The 22007-nt window shown below is 44.1% G+C and overlaps 1 protein-coding gene across 1 annotated transcript in view; it reads right to left on the bottom strand.

Moving 5' to 3' along the window:
- The window catches only part of LOC110536178 (single-stranded DNA-binding protein 2), a 131850-nt gene that overhangs the window by 55386 nt on the left and 54457 nt on the right, over positions 1 to 22007 (bottom strand). Inside the window, exons 3-4 of the mRNA XM_021621782.2 lie at positions 18327 to 18388; positions 17828 to 17912 (exon numbers count right to left, since the gene is read on the bottom strand). Of these exons, the coding sequence (XP_021477457.1) occupies positions 17828 to 17912; positions 18327 to 18388 (147 nt within the window). The remainder of the gene's footprint in view (positions 1 to 17827; positions 17913 to 18326; positions 18389 to 22007) is intronic.

The following is a 22007-nucleotide window of genomic DNA, read 5'->3' on the forward strand; positions in this document are numbered from 1 at the left end:
GCTGTATGACTATAGGGACTAGGACTGGGACACGGGTGAGATATGGCTGTATGACTATAGGGACTAGGACTGGGACACGGGTGAGATATGGCTGTATGACTATAGGGACTAGGACTGGGACACGGGTTAGATATGGCTGTATGACTATAGGGACTAGGACTGGGACTCGGGTGAGATATGGCTGTATGACTATAGGGACTAGGACTGGGACACGGGTGAGATATGGCTGTATGACTATAGGGACTAGGACTGGGACACGGGTGAGATATGGCTGTATGACTATAGGGACTAGGACTGGGACACGGGTGAGATATGGCTGTATGACTATAGGGACTAGGACTGGGACACGGGTTAGATATGGCTGTATGACTATAGGGACTAGGACTGGGACACGAGTGAGATATGGCTGTATGACTATAGGGACTAGGACTGGGACACGGGTGAGATATGGCTGTATGACTATAGGGACTGGGACTGGGACACGGGTGAGATATGGCTGTATGACTATAGGGACTAGGACTGGGACACGGGTTAGATATGGCTGTATGACTATAGGGACTAGGACTGGGACACGGGTGAGATATGGCTGTATGACTATAGGGACTAGGACTGGGACACGGGTTAGATATGGCTGTATGACTATAGGGACTAGGACTGGGACACGAGTGAGATATGGCTGTATGACTATAGGGACTAGGACTGGGACACGGGTGAGATATGGCTGTATGACTATAGGGACTGGGACTGGGACACGGGTGAGATATGGCTGTATGACTATAGGGACTAGGACTGGGACACAGGTTAGATATGGCTGTATGACTATAGGGACTAGGACTGGGACACGAGTGAGATATGGCTGTATGACTATAGGGACTAGGACTGGGACACGGGTGAGATATGGCTGTATGACTATAGGGACTGGGACTGGGACACGGGTGAGATATGGCTGTATGACTATAGGGACTAGGACTGGGACACGGGTTAGATATGGCAGTATGACTATAGGGACTAGGACTGGGACACGGGTGAGATATGGCTGTATGACTATAGGGACTAGGACTGGGACACGGTTGAGATATGGCTGTATGACTATAGGGACTAGGACTGGGACACGGGTGAGATATGGCTGTATGACTATAGGGACTAGGACTGGGACACGAGTGAGATATGGCTGTATGACTATAGGGACTAGGACTGGGACACGGGTGAGATATGGCTGTATGACTATAGGGACTGGGACTGGGACACGGGTGAGATATGGCTGTATGACTATAGTGACTAGGACTGGGACACCGGTTAGATATGGCAGTATGACTATAGGGACTAGGACTGGGACACGGGTGAGATATGGCTGTATGACTATAGGGACTAGGACTGGGACACGGTTGAGATATGGTTGTATGACTATAGGGGCTAGGACTGGGACACGGGTGAGATATGGCTGTATGACTATAGGGACTAGGACTGGGACACGGGTGCGATATGGCTGTATGACTATAGGAACTAGGACTGGGACACGGGTGAGATATGGCTGTATGACACCACCACAAACTCTGGGCTTACTTTGGGCCACAGAGACAACGTGCCACTGACACCATGCCAAGAGGGACGCCCTTCCGGATACCTCTGTCCCTGCCCTCACCCCACCTCTGCCCTGTACTCCACCCTGCCCTCCCTCTCACCCCAGCCCACCTCTGCCCTGTCCTCCATCCTGCCCTCCCTCTCACCCCAGCCCACCTCTGCCCTGTCCTCCACCCTGCCCTCCCTCTCACCCCAGCCCACCTCTGCCCTGTCTTCCACCCTGCCCTCCCTCTCACCCCAGCCCACCTCTGCCCTGTCTTCCACCTTGCCCTCCCTCTCACCCTAGCCCACCTCTGCCCTGTCTTCCGCCCTGTCTTCCACCCTGCCCTCCCTCTCACCCCAGCCCATCTCTGCCCTGTCTTCCACCCTGCCCTCCCTATCACCCCAGCCCACCTCTGCCCTGTCTTTCACCCTGCCCTCCCTCTCACCCCAGCCCACCTCTGCCCTGTCTTTCACCCTGCCCTCCTTCTCACCCTAACTCTCTCCTGAGCTTCTGAGCACACACGCCTCCCCGACATGTCCAAACACACATGTGACATGACCCAGCATGACATTTGTAGCGGAAAATACACTCCTGGAGACTACTAGACTTCAGGCATGATAGTGAAACAGACCACAGAGGGAGAGGGAGAGAGGAGGGAGAAAAGGAGAAGAGAGAGTGAGAGGAGTGAAAGAGAGAGAGGAGATAAAGTGTTAGGAAAAGAGACAGAGAGAGAGGGATAAATTAGGGAAACTATAAGGAAGAGGGAGAGAGAGAGAGCGTGAGAGAGCGAGAGAGAGAGAGAGAGAGCGCGAGAGAGCGTGAGAGAGAGAGAGAGAGCGCGGGAGAATGAAAGACAGAGAGAGAGAGCGCGAGAGAGAGCGAGAGAGAGAGCGTGAGAGAGAGAGAGAGAGCGCGAGAGAATGAGAGACAGAGAGAGAGAGAGCGAGAGAGAGCGAGAGAGAACGAGAGAGAGCGTGAGAGAGAGAGATTGAGAGAGAGAGAGAGAGAGAGAGCGAGAGAATGAGAGAGAGAGAATGAGAGACAGAGAGAGAGCGAGAGAGAGAGAGAGAGAGCGCGAGAGAATGAGAGAATGAGAGACAGAGAGAGAGAGAGCGCGAGAGAATGAGAGAATGAGAGACAGAGAGAGAGAGAGAGCGAGAGAGAACGAGAGAGAGCGTGAGAGAGAGATTGAGAGAGAGAGAGAGAGCGCGAGAGAATGAGAGAGCGAGAGAGAGAGAGAGAGCGTGAGAGAATGAGAGAATGAGAGACAGAGAGAGAGAGAGAGAGCGCGAGAGAATGAGAGAGCGAGAGAGAGAGAGAGAGCGCGAGAGAATGAGAGAATGAGAGACAGAGAGAGAGCGAGAGAGTGCGAGGGGGGAGGGGAAATAGAGGTTGTGGTTTATCTGAAGACGCAGCTTAAAAGTGTCTGTCTGTTGAGAGGGTGAAAGGCAGACCGAGAGAAAACAATACATGAGCAGAGTTGATTAGTTACTGTAGGGAGAAGTTAGTGTTTAACATTATATGAAATTCATAAAGTAGTAGACAGTGGTAAACAAATCAGGTCTTCAGGTAACATCTCTGCTATGGTCTGTGAACTACTCTCAACGTTAGCATGACAATCACATTCTCATTTACTAGTAAAAACTAGTAAAAACATCTCCATATCTGCTCGCATGCAAACTCCCTCTGTCTACTTCTCTCTCCCTCTTCTCTCTCTCGCCATCGCTCCCTCTTCTATCTCACTTTCTCTCCCTTTTCCCTCTCTCTTCACATCTCCATGGCGATGATGCTGCTATGAGTCACCCCCAACACTGCTCCTCAGTTTGGTTTAAAAACAGGAGAATATGGGAGGGAAGAAGGGCTCTGTTGCCCTGGAAACAGACTGGGGGTCCCTCCGACCCCCCACTCCACCATCTCCTCCATCCCCACTGGTCCAATGTACTCTGAGCCAGGAGATCCAATAAAGTCTGTCCCTATAATGTGTTTATGTGATATACATATACAAAAAGTGAACACACAAGCACACATTTATCCTGCCCAGAAAAATAGATGAAAAATCACTCTCTTCAATGCTGACAGGCAATCATGGAAAAAAATTCATTGTTTACAAACAGAACATCTTTAGATGTATGTATACCGTATACACAGTATGTGATGTGTGTGTATGCAGTGTGTATGTGAAAGGTGTGAGTATATATACGTGTGTCTGTTCTTTCTAAGTACATTGTGTCCTGGTAAGTACCCTGTGATGTCATGATGGGAGAATGTAATGAGGTGATGAGGTCATCAAAGCCACAGAAATGGACTCTTGTAGGCTTGTACTAACAGGCAGGTAAACAGCCAGCTTTAGGGCCAAAGGGGACCACACACACACATACATATGCGCATGCGCACGCACGCCCTCATTGTGTGTGTGTGTGTGTGTGTGTGGGTGTGTAGAGGACAGGGTCATATCAGGACTAGGGTGTTTTCAGTTAAACAGAGCAGACCAAACCCTTGTGTTCAGCTACCACACCCTACTGTCCCTGGATCCCTGCCAGAGGCCAAAAAAACATACCTGCCTCTGTGTGTGTGTGTGTGTGTGTGTGTGTGTGTGGGGGGGGTGAGTCGAGAGAAAGGGGGATAGAAGTATGGAGTTGATTGAATATGCATGTGTCTGAGCATGATTAAATGAGTGTGTATGTACAGTTGAAGTCGGAAGTTTACATACACTTAGGTTGGAGTCATTAAAACTTGTTTTTCAACCACTCCACAAATGTATTGTTAACAAACTATGGTTTTGGCAAGTCGGTTAGGACATCTACTTTATGCCTGACACAAGTCATTTTTCCAACAATTGTTCACAGACAGATTATTTCACTTATAATTCACTGTATCACAATTCCTGTGGGTCAAAACTTTGTACAAACAATAGTATGCAAGTATAAACACCATGGGACCACGCAGCTGTCATACCGCTCAGGAAGGAGACACGTTCTGTCTCCTAGAGATAAACGCACTTTGGTGCGAAAAGTGCAAATCAATCCCAGAACAACAGCAAAGGACCTTGTGAAGATGCTGGAGCAAACAGGTACAAAAGTATCTATATCCACAGTAAAACGAGTCCTATATTGACATAACCTGAAAGGCCACTCAGCAAGGAAGAAGGCACTGCTCCAAAACTGCCATTAAAAAGCCAGACTACGTTTTGCAACTGCACATGGGGACAAAGATCATACTTTTGGAGAAATGTCCTCTGGTTTGATGAAACAAAAATAGAGCTGTTTGGCCATAATGACAATCATTATGTTTGGAGGAAAAAGGGGGAGACTTGCAAGCCAAAGAACACCATCCCAACCGTGAAGCACGGCGGTGGCAGCATCATGTTGTGGGGGTGCTTTGCTGCAGGAAGGACTGGTGCACTTCACAAAATAGATGGCATCATGAGGGAGGAAAATTATGTGGATATATTGAAGCAACATCTCAGTCAGGAAGTTAAAGCTTGGTTGCAAATGGGTCTTCCAAATGGACAATGACCCCAAGCATACTTCCAAAGTTGTGGCAAAATGGCTGAAGGACAACAAAGTCAAGGTATTGGAGTGGCCATCACAAAGCCCTCAATCCTATAGACAATTGGTGGGCAGAACTGAAAAAGCGTGTGCGAGCAAGGAGGCCTACAAACCTGACTCAGTTACAGTACACCAGCTCTGTCAGGAGGAATGGGCCAAAATTCACCCAACTTATTGTGGGAAGCTTGTGGAAGGCTACCCAAAAACGTTTGACCCAAGTTAAACAATATAAAGGCAATGCTACCAAATACTAATTGAGTGTATGTAAACTTCTGACCCACTGGGAATGGGATGAAAGAAATACAAGCTGAAATAAATAATTCTCTCTACTATTATTCTGACATTTCACATTCTTAAAATCGAGTGATAATCCTAACTGACCGAAGGCAGGGAATTTGTACTTTAAATGTCAGGAATTATGAAAAACTGATTTTAAATGTATTTGGCTAAGGTGTATGTAAACTTCCGACTTCAACTGTATGTGTGAGATCTTGTAGTTCCAGAGAGATCGGTTCATCTGAGGAGCTAGCCTTGTGCTTGATCTGCTCTCCCCCTAAGAGCATAGTGTCAGAGCTGACATCCTCCCCTCTCTCAGTGATACCACAGGCAGGCAGGCTCCCCACTGCACCGCAGCGCATAACCTCGCCTTGCAGCCTGATTGGCACTTGTTCTTGTCTGGCTGAGAAACAGCCTTTTATGGTGGATAAACACCCCATTCAGACACACACACACACACACACACACACACACACACACACACACACACACACACACACACACACACACACACACACACACACACACACACACACACACACACACATACACACACACACACACACACACACACACACACACACACACACACACACACACACACACGAGCAACACATTAATACATACAGTTAGGGTCACAATTGCACAACATGTTAGCAACAAACAGCTACGGAACGCTGTATACTGTACACAGACATTAAGTATACCAAACATTAGGAACACCTTCCTAATATTGAGTTGCACCTCCCCTGTTGCCCTCAGAACAGCTTCAATTTGCTGGGGCATGGACTCTACAAGGTGTCGAAAGCGTTCCACAGGGATGCTGGCCCATGTTGACTCCAATGCTTCCCACAGTTGTGGGAAACTGTTGAGAGTGAAAAAGCCAGCAGCAGTGTAGTTCTTGACACAAACCGGTGCCTGGCACCTACTACCATACCCTGTTTAAAGGCACTTAAATCTTTTGTCTTGCCCCATTCACCATCTGAATGGCACACATACACAATCCATGTCTCAATTGTCTCAAGGCTTAGAAATCCTTCTTTAACCTGTCTCCTCCCCTTCATCTACACTGATTGAAGTGGATTTAACAAGTGACATCAATAAGGGATCATAGCTTTCACCTGGTCAGTCTGTCATGGAAAGAGCAGGTGTTCCTAATGTTTTGTACACTCAGTGTACATCCTCACTACCGTAGACTACCACATGCACACGCACACCCCCTTTGTAAAATGTGGAATTCTTTAATAAGAAACCAGAGTGTTTAAATGTCTGGTTTTTTATATTAGATTTGTTAACATGCTTGAGTTGCTTTCATAGGTCTTACAAGTAATTTCATGCTGGCATGACTCTTTCGATCCTGATTCATTTGCTCGTGTTTGTGTTCAACTCCATGTGATCACAAATAAATGAGAGAGTGTGATATCAAGAAGGCAGAACAAGAACAGACCGTTGTCTCAAAAAGGGATTAACATGATAAGAAATGTATAGAAATCAGCTAGATGAGTGGTGCCTTGTGAAGACGTTACCACATGATAGTGAGAGCCATCCCTCTTCTTTGCTACCTTCCAACCTCTCATAACAGCGTCAGGAACAATCTCATTGACCTCCATGGATCGAAGTCTTTAGACAGAAAATAATATTATGTGACTTAGTTTCTAATTGGTCAATTTGCAAGAGAAAATAATGTAAACATAGCTTGTTTTGATGATTCCACTTCCCTCCTCAAATGGAATTTGCTCATTTAGCATGGAGAAAGCAATTGAAAAAGCACTTAGCAGAACTGTAAACGCTGTTTCCCTGGCTGAAAAGCCCAGGCTGAAGATGGAAATCAATACAGCAGGACTCTTCACTTCATTCATCACTCTTTTCATCCCTCACTTTGCCCTGGTGTTCCTGGAATACTGGCTCAAGTCAGACACATAATGTTTATACATAAACGTGCACACACAATCACACACGCACGCACACAACCACACACACACGCACGCAACCACACACGCGCGCACATGCACGCAAACTCACATGCAAATACACACACACAGGCACGCAGACACCCATCCACATCGCTCAGGCCAAACGCCACGCCCACTAATGTTTCTTCTCCACGATGTGTCTGGATTTGATCTCCTCCCCGACCACTTCTCGAATGCAAACACATTCAAACCGTTCTGATTGGCTCCAGAAAACGATGGGTTGGGCCAGAGACTGAACACACGTGGGTAAAGTGGTGTTTTGGAAATAGTAATTGGCTTTGATACTGATTGGTTAGAGACGATCCAATCGCTGATGACTTGTTTTGTACAACACCCCTCACTTTGACGTCAGTAGAAAGGCCTTATACGATGGCAGTCTCAGACTGAATGTATGTATTGATAGATAGAGCAGTGGAATTACATTCAGTATGAGTCGTCAAACTGTGAGTGGGGTTGTTACCAGTACGATTTAGAAGAGGCAGGATGAACAGGGACTAAGCAAGGTGAGACTCCTTCCATTCCTTCCTTTCTCTGTGCCTCTGATTCACGCTGCCTCTGTCCAGCTCCACCTCTCCTTCCTTCCTTCCTTCCTTCCTTCCTTCCTTCCTTCCTTCCTTCCTTCCTTCCTTCCTTCCTTCCTTCCTTCCTTCCTTCCTTCCTTCCTTTCTTTCTTTCTTTCTTTCTTTCTTTCTCTCTTTCTTTCTCTTTCTTTCTTTCTCACTTTCTCTCTCTCCCTTTCCATCCTCCTCTCTCCTACTCCTTCCCCCCTTCTCTTTCCAGTTCCATCCCCCACTCTCTGACTCCCACCTCGTTCTCTCTCCCCCTCCCTTTCCATTCCTCACTCCACACCCCCGGCCCCTTTCTGTCTCAGGGCTCAGAGGTTGGGCCGCCCTCCAGCTCCTTTCCCCAGAGCCAGGATGACATCATCATAGCGCTGCTGCCTCATTCCCCAGGAGCCTATTCATCACACACATCATCATCACCAGCATCAGCAGCATCATCTGACTTCACCCGCACTGCACCTCACACACACATGCACACGCATGGAAGCACACACATCTCTCTTCTACACACTCCACCTCACACCTTGTGCACCGTTCCCCCACCTCCAACTACCATTCTCTCTCCTTTCTCTCCCCCCTCTGCAGTTGCTAAACCCAAAGTGAGAGGGGGTATGTGGGGGGGGGGGGGGGGGGGGGGGGAGAGAGAGAGAGAGAGAGAAGAGAACCCTGCTGGGGTAAGCAGAAAGCTACAACCTGTGCACTCCCAACAATGCGTCTCAATAAGCCACACCACACAAAATCTGATGAGTCAGTCTGGCTACAGAGAGAGAACAACAACATCAAAAAGCAGGAGACCCCTCCGACTCCATTCGCTCTGGAGTTAGAGAGACAGAGAGACAGAGAGAGAGAGAGAGAGAGACAGAGAGAGACAGAGAGAGAGAGATAGACAGAGAGAGAACAACAACATCAAAAAGCAGGAGACCCCTCCGACTCCATTCACTCTGGAGTTAGAGAGACAGAGAGACAGAGAGAGAGAGAGAGAGAGAGAGAGACAGAGAGAGACAGAGAGTGACAGAGAGATACAGAGAGAGAACAACAACATCAAAAAGCAGGAGACCCCTCCGACTCCATTCGCTCTGGAGTTAGAGAGACAGAGAGAGAGAGAGAGAGACAGAGAGAGAGACAGAGAGAGAGAGATAGACAGAGAGAGACAGAGAGAGACAGAGAGAGACATAGAGAGAGAGAGACAGAGAGAGAGAGACAGAGAGAGAGAGAGAGACAGAGAGAGAGACAGAGAGAGACAGAGAGACAGAGAGAGAGAGAGAGACAGAGAGAGAGACAGAGAGAGAGAGATAGACAGAGAGAGAGACAGAGAGACAGAGAGAGAGACAGAGAGACAGAGAGAGAGAGAGACAGAGAGAGACAGAGAGAGAGAGACAGAGAGAGAGAAAGAGAGAGAGACAGAGAGAGACAGAGAGAGACAGAGAGAGAGACAGAGAGAGAGATACAGAGAGAGAGAGAGAGACAGAGAGAGAACAACAACATCAAAAAGCAGGAGACCCCTCTGACTCCATTCGCTCTGGAGTGAGAGAGACAGAGAGACAGAGAGAGAGAGAGAGAGAGACAGAGAGAGAGAGATAGACAGAGAGAGCCAGAGAGAGAGAGAGAGAGAGAGAGAGACAGAGAGAGAGAGAGACAGAGAGAGAGAGAGAGACATAGAGAGAGAGAGACAGAGAGAGAGAGACAGAGAGAGAGAGAGAGACAGAGAGAGACAGAGAGAGAGAGAGATACAGAGAGAGACAGAGAGAGAGAGAGAGAGAGTTTGAGTTTTTATAAAACCTTTATTTTTTACTCAAGTGTTAACATAAATAATGACACACTGCCTTTTCAGAAATGAAATAACAAATGTAATTCCTAAACAAAAATAAATACATAACATATACATTCAACTTATTTCAGCAGCAAAAAATAATTTCCCCTCCTCTACAAAACAAAGCGCTCCTTCGTAGGCCCACTTCTCCTCAAATAATAGGAGATCTTTTACAGCTGAAAATAACTCAAAATCTACTTTTATTCTTGCTTTCACTAAACCTTTAAAAACACATCTTACATCCTGCCCATATCCCGTTTCTATCTTATGTTTCCTACTCAGAAAAATTGACATCTTAGCTTGTCCCAAAATAAAATTTAACATTTGACATTTTCTTTTCTGTTGTTTACTATATTGAAACCCCAAAATAAAAACAGTGTTATTGAAAAACTCCCCTACAGCTTTAAACAAAGATTCCAACATTTCCAATAGCGGTTTTATCCTCTCACACTCCATAAAACAGTGAAAAATGGTTTCTCTTATATTACAAAAAGGGCATCCATCTCTAACATCTGAGTTAATAACAGATACAAAAGCATTAACTGCAATGATGCCATGTAAAACCCTCCATTGCATATCACCAGTACCCTTTTGTAACGGTGGTTTGTACAGTGCTCTCCATGCTGGCTTTACCTTGTCATCAATGCCCAATTTTACCCTCCATGGAGTATCTTTTCTATTTTTCAATTTATCTTTATTCAACACCTTGACACACCCCCTATACAATTCCTTCCCATTTACCTCATCCAAACCCACCTCCTCCAACCCTCTCAAATCCAGCAATAACGCCTTTCTTTCTGACTCTGGGATATTTGGTGTAATCCCTAGTTTTGGAAATGAGACGTCTTCATCTTGCACCTTCTTCTTGTGGCTACTAAGCATATCCCATTCTTCCGCTGACAGAGCCTTCCTACAGCTCCCCAGCATTTGTCCGACAATCCTTTCCGACCTCATCCCCAAATGTTCTGCCACCCTTCTTCCATCCATTAAGGCGGGCCCAGCCATGGCCATTAACTGTCTTAAGGTGATGATTTTCCCCTTCACCAGAATCTTGGAGAAATGTGGAACAGCTGCAGTTGTACAGTCCAGTCTTGCCCCATACACCAGAGGTTCCTCCAACAGCCAATGCACTGACTCCGCTGAAGTTCTTCTGGACACCTTCATTATGCTCCACACTCTGAGAAGGCCTCTATAAAACGGAGGTACTCCCTCCCTAGAAATCTGGCTACTATCAACCAGAAATAAAGCCTTCTTTAAACCTAATCCTCCAACCCTCTGTAATATAAGACCTGCCACCCCTCTCCACACCACATTTTCCGGTCCATAAAGCAGCCTTTGAATAAACTGAAACCGGAAAGCAGCAGCCCTACTTGCAAGATGTACAAGACCTTGTCCCCCCTCCTCTTTTGACAAATACAAAACACTTTGTGGAACCCAGTGATATTTATCCCAAAAGAAATCCACAATAATTGCCTGTATCTTAGCCAGAAGGCCAGATGGTGGTTCTAAAACTGACAACCGATGCCACAGTGCAGAGGCAATCACATTGTTAACTATAATAGTGCGCCCTCTATATGACATACGAGATAGTAACCAACGCCATCTCCTCATCCTCCCTTCCACCATTTCAACCACCCCACTCCAATTTTTTTCCATAGTCCCCTCATCTCCTAGGTACACTCCAAGATACTTAAAACCTCCCTTACACCATTCTAGCCCCCCTGGCAAAGCCATGATCCCTCCAGACCATTCTCCAATCTGTAAAGCACAACTCTTTTCCCAATTTACCTTTGCAGAGGATATTCCCCTAAAACGATCAACCATTAGACTCAAGCTATCCACCTCCGCTTGATTTTTCACTAGCACAACTACATCATCAGCATAGGCTGAAAGACGAATAGGAGGAATATCCTCTGAAAGGCACACCCCTGCAATGCGACTTCTAATGCTATTTAGTAGTGGCTCTATAGCAATAGCATATAACATCCCAGACATAGAACATCCCTGCCTAATACCTCTACACACTTTAAAAGGAGCACTCAAACCACCGTTAACTTTCAATACACTTTCAATGTCACCATATATCACCTTTATCATGGCAATAAAACCAGAGCTGAACCCAAACGCCTCAAACGTGTGCCATAAATATTGATGTTCAACTCGGTCAAATGCCTTTTCCTGATCAATTGAAATTAGACCAGCATCCAACCCAATAGCCCTAGAGACGTCCAAAAAATCACGAATCAGAGAAATGTTATCCCCTATCTGCCTGCCAGGAACACAGTAGGACTGATCCGTATGTATGATTTGCCCCATCACCTCCCTCAGCCTGTTGGACAAAGCCTTTGACAATATCTTATAATCAGTACACAATAAAGCCACCGGCCTCCAGTTCTTCACCTCCCTCGGGTCACCCTTTTTGGGCAGTAGGGTGAGGACAGCCCTTCTGCAGCTTATTGGTAGTAACCCTCCGGTTAAACTATCATTAGCTACTTCTAACCAATCCTCTCCCAACATAGCCCAAAAAGACTTAAAAAAGTCAACGGGAAGCCCATCAATGCCTGGTGCCCTTCCATTTTCCATGCCATTTAATGCAGTGTATAAATCCTGCAAAGACAATGGTTGCTCAAGCTCAACCTGAGCTTCTGCAGGCACCTTTGGGAGCCCATCAAAGAACTGCTGTGTCACTGTTTTGTCCTCTTTGTACTCACACTTGTAGAGCTCAGCATAGAACTCTACTGCCCTCTTTCTAATTTCACTAGGGCTAGTGAGCTCTTGTCCAACAGCTGATTTGAGACAATGAATAATTTTTCTTTGTCCATTCTTTTTCTCTAAACCAAAGAAAAATTTGGATGAGGCATCCATTTCAGATATGCCCTGAAATTTACTTCTCACCAGTGCCCCCTGTGCTCTGATACCCAGCAGATCTGCCAATGCAGCTTTTCTCCTCTTGAGGGCCTGAGTATGGCCTCGATCTCCTGTGGTCTCAACCAACGTCATGAGTTCCACTATTTCAATCTCTAGGGCTTTCATTGATCTGGTGATATCCTTGGTGACATTCCTCGTGTATTGATTACAAAATTGTTGAATCTGGATTTTTCCTATATCCCACCATTGTTGAAGGGATACAAAACTGGCCTTTTGAGCCCTCCACCTCTCCCAAAAAATACTGAAACATTTCCTGAAGTGAGCATCACTCAATAAAGTTATATTAAAATGCCAATATGCGCTTTTAGGTTTTACATCGTTAATGAACACCACCTCTGTTATTAAACAATGATCAGAAAATCCCACTGGAGTTATCACACTTGATTTACAGACCTGAGATTGATGCTCAAAAACATAAAACCTATCTAACCTGGCCATAGAGATGATGTTCTCTCTCACATGCGCCCAGGTGTACTGCCTTGTTCCTTCATGTTGACTCCGCCAAATATCACACAGTTCATTTGTTACAATAAGGCGTTTTAAAAACGTCCTTGAGGCTATATGAGGTTCTTGGTGATTTCTATCTAAATCGCTAACTGTGCAGTTAAAATCCCCAGCAATAAACAAATAATCTTCTTTGTTACATTTCTCAATGGTATTTGATAATGTCTCTAAAAAACATACCCTCTCAACTGTCACCACTGGGGCATATACATTTATCAGACACATATTGATATTTTCATACCTTGCTCTAACTTTTAATAACCTCCCCTCAACTACCTCTTCAACCTCGTATGACAAAGGCAAAAACCCTTTTGAGAACAAGATAACCACACCCCCACTTTTTGAGTTTTTATGACTACACACCACTGTCCCCCCCCACTCCTGTTGCCACATAACTTCATTTTCCAAATTACTATGCGTTTCTTGCAGAAAAATTATGTCACTTCCCTTTCCCCTCATTAACTCATACACCATGGCTCTTTTTTTAACATCTCTTGCCCCATTTACGTTTAAAGAAGAGATCTTAAAACTGCTCATGGATAAGAAAAAAAAACAGAGGAAGATACAGCCACCACATCTCTTTACAAAGTTAAAACTGCAACTGAACTCTTTCATTTTCTTTAGAATTTACATCACTTATTACTCTCGTGACCACTTTCTTGAGTCTAGCAATTTCAGGGCTTTTCAAACCTCCCCCTGTAATTTTTGACATCAGAAACTTTGCTGATTCAATAAACAATTCACGTTCAGGGAAAAAATCAGTTACATTGTAATCCTGCATATATTTCTTCCCTTTTGTCAACTTCAGAAATTGACGTATCTTCTCGATCCCATACCTCCCTTCCACCCCATCTATCTCACTATATTGTTGTGACGCGTCAGATGACTCACTCTCGCTATCCTCCCCAGAAGAAAACCCCATCTCTACAACCTGTTCATCTTCACCTGATTTATCCATCTCTACCTTTCTCTTAGAATTAGACCCTTCACCACCCCTTAAATTCTTCCTTTTACTCCTCGGTATTTTGAAAACATCCGCTTCTTTTTCCGTTATTTCAATCTCCTCTTGACCTCCAATTTCATTTTCCAGCACCACCTCAGCGACGGCAGTCGCAATCTCACCTAGTGTTTCCCCTCCCTCTTTGTTCTGATCTACCACAATTGCCCCCGTATCCACAATGCCTTCCTCTCCTACTTTTCCAACCACATCTGCCCACCTTCTCTCTTCCCCTACACCTGTAGTATTTTCATCCCTTCGCTGTGGTACGTTAGTTGCACCCGCACTAAAGCTACTACCAGGCTCAGCGCGTTCATTCTCGGGACAATTACGCACCAAATGCCCCTCTCTTCCACATCCAAAACATTTCATTGATTCAGTAGATGCATAAAAGACATAATCAAATCCATCAATCTTAAAACTAAACGCTAAATTCAGTTCATCTCCTTCCTTTTTTAAAATCATATGCACTTGCCTCCTATGAGACACGACATGTTTCAACAACGGAGATTTGCATCCAAAAAGAACCTTCTTTATTGTAGATACGATTTGACCATGGCGAGATAACTCTCGCTCTAACACTTCATCTCTAACAAATGGTGGCACGTTAGAAAGCATAACTTTCTTCGCAGGATTCATAAGCGGAAATACCGGCGTCTGTGTCTCCCGCAACACAACACCCCTCTCAACTATCTTATTCACCTTTTCAATTGAATCTAAGAATATCACTACAGCGCTATTCATCCTTGAGGCTGATTTAATGCTATCATACCCAATGATAGCACCCACAGCCAAGCTACATTCTTCCACTGAACACCCAGCCGCAGCAGGAATTTTTACTCCATGCCTCCGACTAAGTTTTTCAAACTCTACACTTCCGCGAGTGGCCATTACAACCAGCCCCACCCGCTGGTTGTGCCCTCGCGAAAAACCAACCTCAAAGATCCCACCACCCCTATACGTGCTTAGTGATAGTTAAACAATATACCCTTAAAACAACTAAACTAATCAATATATATATATGTACATACCAAAACCCAATAGAGTGAAAAGAAATTCCATTCGTTCTCACAATCACTCCTGCTTGACGACTCACTCCCAGCATGCACTCCGAGAGAGAGAGAGAGAGAGAGAGAGAGAGAGAGAGACAGAGAGAGAGAGATAGAGAGAGAGAGACAGAGAGAGAGAGAGAGAGAGAGAGAGAGAGAGAGACAGAGAGAGAGAGATAGAGAGAGAGAGACAGAGAGAGAGAGAGACAGAGAGAGAGAGAGAGAGAGAGAGACAGAGAGAGAGATAGAGAGAGAGAGACAGAGAGAGAGAGATACAGAGAGAGACAGAGAGACAGAGAGAGAGACAGAGAGAGAGAGACAGAGCTCAGGCTCTGGATATGCTTACATGACTTTCCCCGTTACTGTTACTGGACAGCACTTACCTGAACACATCACATCACATAGTAAACAGATACTTACTGAACACACCACATCAAAATAGTCAACACAGAACATACAGTGCCTTGCGAAAGTATTCGGCCCCCTTGAACTTTGCGACCTTTTGCCACATTTCAGGCTTCAAACATAAAGATATAAAACTGTATTTTTTTGTGAAGAATCAACAACAAGTGGGACACAATCATGAAGTGGAACAACATTTATTGGATATTTCAAACTTTTTTAACAAATCAAAAACTTAAAAATTGGGCGTGCAAAATTATTCAGCCCCCTTAAGTTAATACTTTGTAGCGCCACCTTTTGCTGCGATTACAGCTGTAAGTCGCTTGGGGTATGTCTCTATCAGTTTTGCACATCGAGAGACTGACATTTTTTCCCATTCCTCCTTGCAAAACAGCTCGAGCTCAGTGAGGTTGGATGGAGAGCATTTGTGAACAGCAGTTTTCAGTTCTTTCCACAGATTCTCGATTGGATTCAGGTCTGGACTTTGACTTGGCCATTCTAACACCTGGATATGTTTATTTTTGAACCATTCCATTGTAGATTTTGCTTTATGTTTTGGATCATTGTCTTGTTGGAAGACAAATCTCCATCCCAGTCTCAGGTCTTTTGCAGACTCCATCAGGTTTTCTTCCAGAATGGTCCTGTATTTGGCTCCATCCATCTTCCCATCAATTTTAACCATCTTCCCTGTCCCTGCTGAAGAAAAGCAGGCCCAAACCATGATGCTGCCACCATGTTTGACAGTGGGGATGGTGTGTTCAGCTGTGTTGCTTTTACGCCAAACATAACGTTTTGCATTGTTGCCAAAAAGTTCAATTTTGGTTTCATCTGACCAGAGCACCTTCTTCCACATGTTTGGTGTGTCTCCCAGGTGGCTTGTGGCAAACTTTAAATTACACTTTTTATGGATATCTTTAAGAAATGGCTTTCTTCTTGCCACTCTTCCATAAAGGCCAGATTTGTGCAATATACGACTGATTGTTGTCCTATGGACAGAGTCTCCCACCTCAGCTGTAGATCTCTGCAGTTCATCCAGAGTGATCATGGGCCTCTTGGCTGCATCTCTGATCAGTCTTCTCCTTGTATGAGCTGAAAGTTTAGAGGGACGGCCAGGTCTTGGTAGATTTGCAGTCGTCTGATACTCCTTCCATTTCAATATTATCGCTTGCACAGTGCTCCTTGGGATGTTTAAAGCTTGGGAAATCTTTTTGTATCCAAATCCGGCTTTAAACTTCTTCACAACAGTATCTCGGACCTGCCTGGTGTGTTCCTTGTTCTTCATGATGCTCTCTGCGCTTTTAACGGACCTCTGAGACTATCACAGTGCAGGTGCATTTATACGGAGACCTGATTACACACAGGTGTTGTATTTATCATCATTAGTCATTTAGGTCAACATTGGATCATTCAGAGATCCTCACTGAACTTCTGGAGAGAGTTTGCTGCACTGAAAGTAAAGGGGCTGAATAATTTTGCACGCCCAATTTTTCAGTTTTTGATTTGTTAAAAAAGTTTGAAATATCCAATAAATGTCGTTCCACTTCATGATTGTGTCCCACTTGTTGTTGATTCTTCACAAAAAAATACAGTTTTATATCTTTATGTTTGAAGCCTGAAATGTGGCAAAAGGTCGCAAAGTTCAAGGGGGCCGAATACTTTCGCAAGGCACTGTATCATCACAGTATTTCCATCAAGTTCATCTTCACAAGTTAGCCTACATCCAGCCGCTCAACTCCTATCCATTGTATATCTATTTAAAAACACTGGCAGAACTGGTTGGCACCTGTGTGGGGCAGTAGTTGACACCAGTTTGGGGCAGCAGTAGGCACCAGTGTGGGGCAGTAGTAGGCACCAGTGTGGGGTAGTAGTAGGCACCAGTGTGGTACAGCAGTAGGCACCAGTGTGGGGTAGTAGTAGGCACCAGTGTGGGGCAGCAGTAGGCACCAGTGTGGGGTAGTAGTAGGCACCTGTGTGGGGCAGTAGTTGGCACCAGTTTGGGGCAACAGTAGGCACCTGTGTGGGGCAGTAGTAGGCACCAGTTTGGGGCAGGAGTAGGCACCTGTGTGGGACAGTAGTAGGCACCAGTTTGGGGCAGCAGTAGGCACCAGTGTGGGGCAGGAGTAGGCACCAGTGTGGGGCAGCAGTAGGCACCTGTGTGGGGCAGCAGTGCTTGTGATTGTGGACGGGGTGAGGTAATGTTGATGGTGACTCACATAGTCATGGAAGGCCTTGGCCTCACTAGAATGTTCACATGTCTCTCTCCTTTCCGGGGCCGCGCAGTACAGGTCCCAGAACACACTGTAGCACAGGGAGGGCGGGGAGGTTATATACACAGAAGTGCAAAAAACACACAAAAATAACATTATCTTTATCATTATTAATGTTATCATCCTGATTTTTCCAGAATGTTACCAGGACCCGTATTCACAGAGGATCTCAGAGTAGGAGTAGGATGGACAAGGTCCCCCTGTCTGACAAGGCAGCCCCCCGAAACCTCTCTGAATCAGACTGACTAGGCACCCCACCTTTCCCTTCCCTCTCATTAACATCTAAAAAGGAAAACTGAATTCATTTTAATACAGGCCCAGCTAAGTCGATTGATAGGTCATTGTCATTTACAACAAGTCATTGACAACAAGTTGTAATAGAGAGGAGGATGAAGATAAATGAGAGTGTGAGGGAATGGAGTGGAAGACGTAGTACTGTACTCACCACCACCAAGAGTGGAGGAATCCTGGGGGCTCTCCTAATGTGATGTTCTTCTCCCATCGGATCTACCAGAGAGACAGAAAGACAGAGAGGTTTCAGATAAGGTGTATAAAGTATAGGTGTAGACTCCATCGTTGTCACGTTCTGACCTTTATTTCCTTTGTTTTGTATTTATTTAGTATGGTCAGGGCGTGAGTTGGGTGGGCAGTCTATGTTTGTTTTTCTATGTTTTGGGACATTTCTATGTTTCGGCCTAGTATGGTTCTCAATCAGAGGCAGGTGTCATTAGTTGTCTCTGATTGAGAATCATACTTAGGTAGCCTGGGTTGCACTGTTTGTTTGTGGGTGATTGTCTATGTTGATGGCTTGTTTCAGCGCAGCTCGCATTAGCTTCAGGGTTGTTATTTTGTTTACTGTTTTTGTATAGTGTTTCAGTGTTCAGTTCTTTCTTTAATTAAACATTCAACATGAACACATATCACGCCGCATTTTGGTCCGACTCTCCTTCACACCTAGACGACCGTGACAATCGTACTGTAATATTCATGATATGAAACTAAAGTCTACAAGTATTGTGAGAGTATGTGGAAATTCACATACACATCATTATATACAGTGAGCTCCAAAAGTATTGGGAGAGTGACACATTTTCTGTTGTTTTGGCTCTGTGCTCCAACCCTTTGGATTTCAAATGATACAATGACTATGAGGTTAAAGTGCAGACTGTCATCTTTTATTAGAGGGTATTTTCATCCACATCGGGTGAACCATTTAGAAATTATAGCACTTTCTGTATATAGTCCCTTTATTTCAGGGTACCAAAAGTATTGGGACAAATTCACTTATATGTGTATCAACGTAGTCAAAAGTTTAGTATTTGGTCCCATATTCCTAGAACCCAATGATTAGATCAAGCTTGTGACTCTACATTTGCTATTTGTTTTGGTTGTGTTTCAAATAATTTTATTTTGTGTTTCAGATTATTTTATTTTGTGTTTCAGATTATTTTATTTTGTGTTTCAGATTATTTTATTTTGTGTTTCAGATTATTTTATTTTGTGTTTTAGATCATTTTATTTTGTGTTTTAGATCATTTTATTTTGTGTTTCAGATTATTTTATTTTGTGTTTCAGATTATTTTATTTTGTGTTTCAGATCATTTTATTTTGTGTTTCAGATTATTTTATTTTGTGTTTCAGATTATTTTATTTTGTGTTTTAGATCATTTTATTTTGTGTTTTAGATCATTTTATTTTGTGTTTCAGATCATTTTATTTTGTGTTTCAGATTATTTTATTTTGTGTTTTAGATCATTTTATTTTGTGTTTCAGATCATTTTATTTTGTGTTTCAGATCATTTTATTTTGTGTTTCAGATTATTTTATTTTGTGTTTCAGATTATTTTATTTTGTGTTTCAGATTATTTTATTTTGTGTTTTAGATCATTTTATTTTGTGTTTCAGATCATTTTATTTTGTGTTTCAGATCATTTTATTTTGTGTTTCAGATTATTTGGGTAAATAATGTATTGTCATTTTGGAGTCACTTTAATTGTAAATAAGAATAGAATGTTTCTAAACTTCTACATTAATGTGGATGCAACCATGATTATGGATAATCCTGACTGAATTGTTAATAATGATGACGCACAAATATCATACCTCCATGACATGCTAACCTTTCACCATTACAATAACAGGGGAGGTTAGCATTTGAGGGGATTCATCAAATCAACTTATATTTGTCCATGCGCCGAATACCTTACCATGAAATGCTTACTGACAAGCCCTTAACCAACAATGCAGTTTAACAAATATTTAGTTAAGAAAATATTTTCTAAATAAACTAAAGTTTAAAAAAATACACATTTTAAGTAACACAATAAAAACATTTTTTATTTCACCTTTATTTAACCAAGTAGGCCAGTTTAGGAAGGCCATTTTACAACTGTGACCTGGCCAAGATTATAATGGCACAAGGCGAGACCCAGATGCAGACACAGGAGGCAGATGGTTAGAGACCAAGATGCTTATTAACAATCAAAGGGTAGGCAAGAGAATGGTCGTGGACAGGCAAAAGGTCAAACCAGTTCAGAGTTCCAGAGGTACAGAATGGCAGGCAGAATGGTCAGGCAGGCTCGAGGTCAGGGCAGGCAGAATGGTCAGGCAGGAGGGAATGGAGTCCAGAAAAACAGACAAAGGTCAAAAACTGGCACAGAGAGACAGGAAACACAGGGATAAATACACTGGGGAAAATAAGCGACACCTGGAGGGGGTGGAGACAAAAACAAGGACAGGTGAAACAGACCAGGACTTGACAAAGATAAAGCAAAGCAGTGCGACAAAAACACAAAGTTACACATGGGATAAACAAACATACAGTCAATAACACAATAGAAAAAGTAAATGTACAGTGTGTGCAAATGTAGTAAGAGTAAGGCAATAAATAGGCCATAGAGGCGAAATAATTACAATTTAGCATTAACACTGGAGTGATAGATGTGCAGAAGATGATGTGCAAGTAGAGATACTGGGGTGCAAAAGAGCAAAAAAAACAAAAAACAATATGGGGATGAGGTAGTTGGGTGTGCTATTTACAGATGGGCTCTGTACAGGTACAGTGATTGGTAAGCTGCTCTGAAGTTCGATGCTTAAAGTTAGAGAGGGAGTGGTGTCAATGCAAACAGTCCGGGTGGCCGTTTGATTCATTGTTCAGCAGTCTTATGGCTTGGGGGGTAGAAGCTGTTAAGGAGCCTTCTGAACCTAGACTTGGAGCTCTGGTAAAGCTTGCCGTGCGGTAGCAGAGAAAACAGTCCATGACTTGTGTGACTGGAGTCTTTGACAATTTGTTGGGCTTTCCTCTGACACCGCCTAGTATATAGGTCCTGGATGGCAGGAAGCTTGGCCCCTGTTATGTACTGAGCCGTACTCACTATCCTCTGTAGCACCTTTCGGTCGGATGCCGAGCAGTTGCCATACCAGGCGGTGATGCAACTGGTCAGGATGCTCTCAATGGTGCAGCTGTAAAACTTTGAGGATCTGGGAACCCATGCCAAAAATGTTCAGTCACCTGAGGGGGAGAAGGCATTGCCGTGCCCTCTTCATGACTTTCTTGGTGTGTTTGGAACATGATAGTTTGTTGGTGATGTGGACTTCAAGAAACTTGAAACTCTCGACCCGCTTCACTACAACCACGTTGATGTGAATGGGGGCGTGTTCAGCCCTCCTTTTCCTGTAGTCCACGATAATCTCGTTTGACTTGCTCACGTTGAGGGAAAGGCTGTTATCATGGCACCACACTGCCAGGTCTCTGACGTCCTCCCTAAAGGCTGTCTCAACGTTGTTGGTGATCAGGCCTACCACCGTTGTGTCGTCACCAAACATTTTTAAAAAATGTAAAGGGGGTAGATCAGCTTTAATATTGCAGATAGATTGTAGCATCCATCAATGTAATTGTCTGCATCACTTCCAATCCCCCTTATATATTTTTTTCAAATATTTATACAGTTGAAGTCAGAAATTAACATACACCTTAGCCAAACACATTTAAACTCAGTTTTTCACAATTCCTGACATTTCATCCTCGTAAAAATTCCCTGTCTTAGGTCAGTTAGGATGACCACTTTATTTTAAGAATGTGAAATGCCAGAATAATAGTAGAGAGAATTATTTATTTCAGCTTTTA

The sequence above is a fragment of the Oncorhynchus mykiss genome, chromosome 11, assembly GCF_013265735.2.
Source record: "Oncorhynchus mykiss isolate Arlee chromosome 11, USDA_OmykA_1.1, whole genome shotgun sequence".
NCBI lineage: Eukaryota > Metazoa > Chordata > Actinopteri > Salmoniformes > Salmonidae > Oncorhynchus > Oncorhynchus mykiss.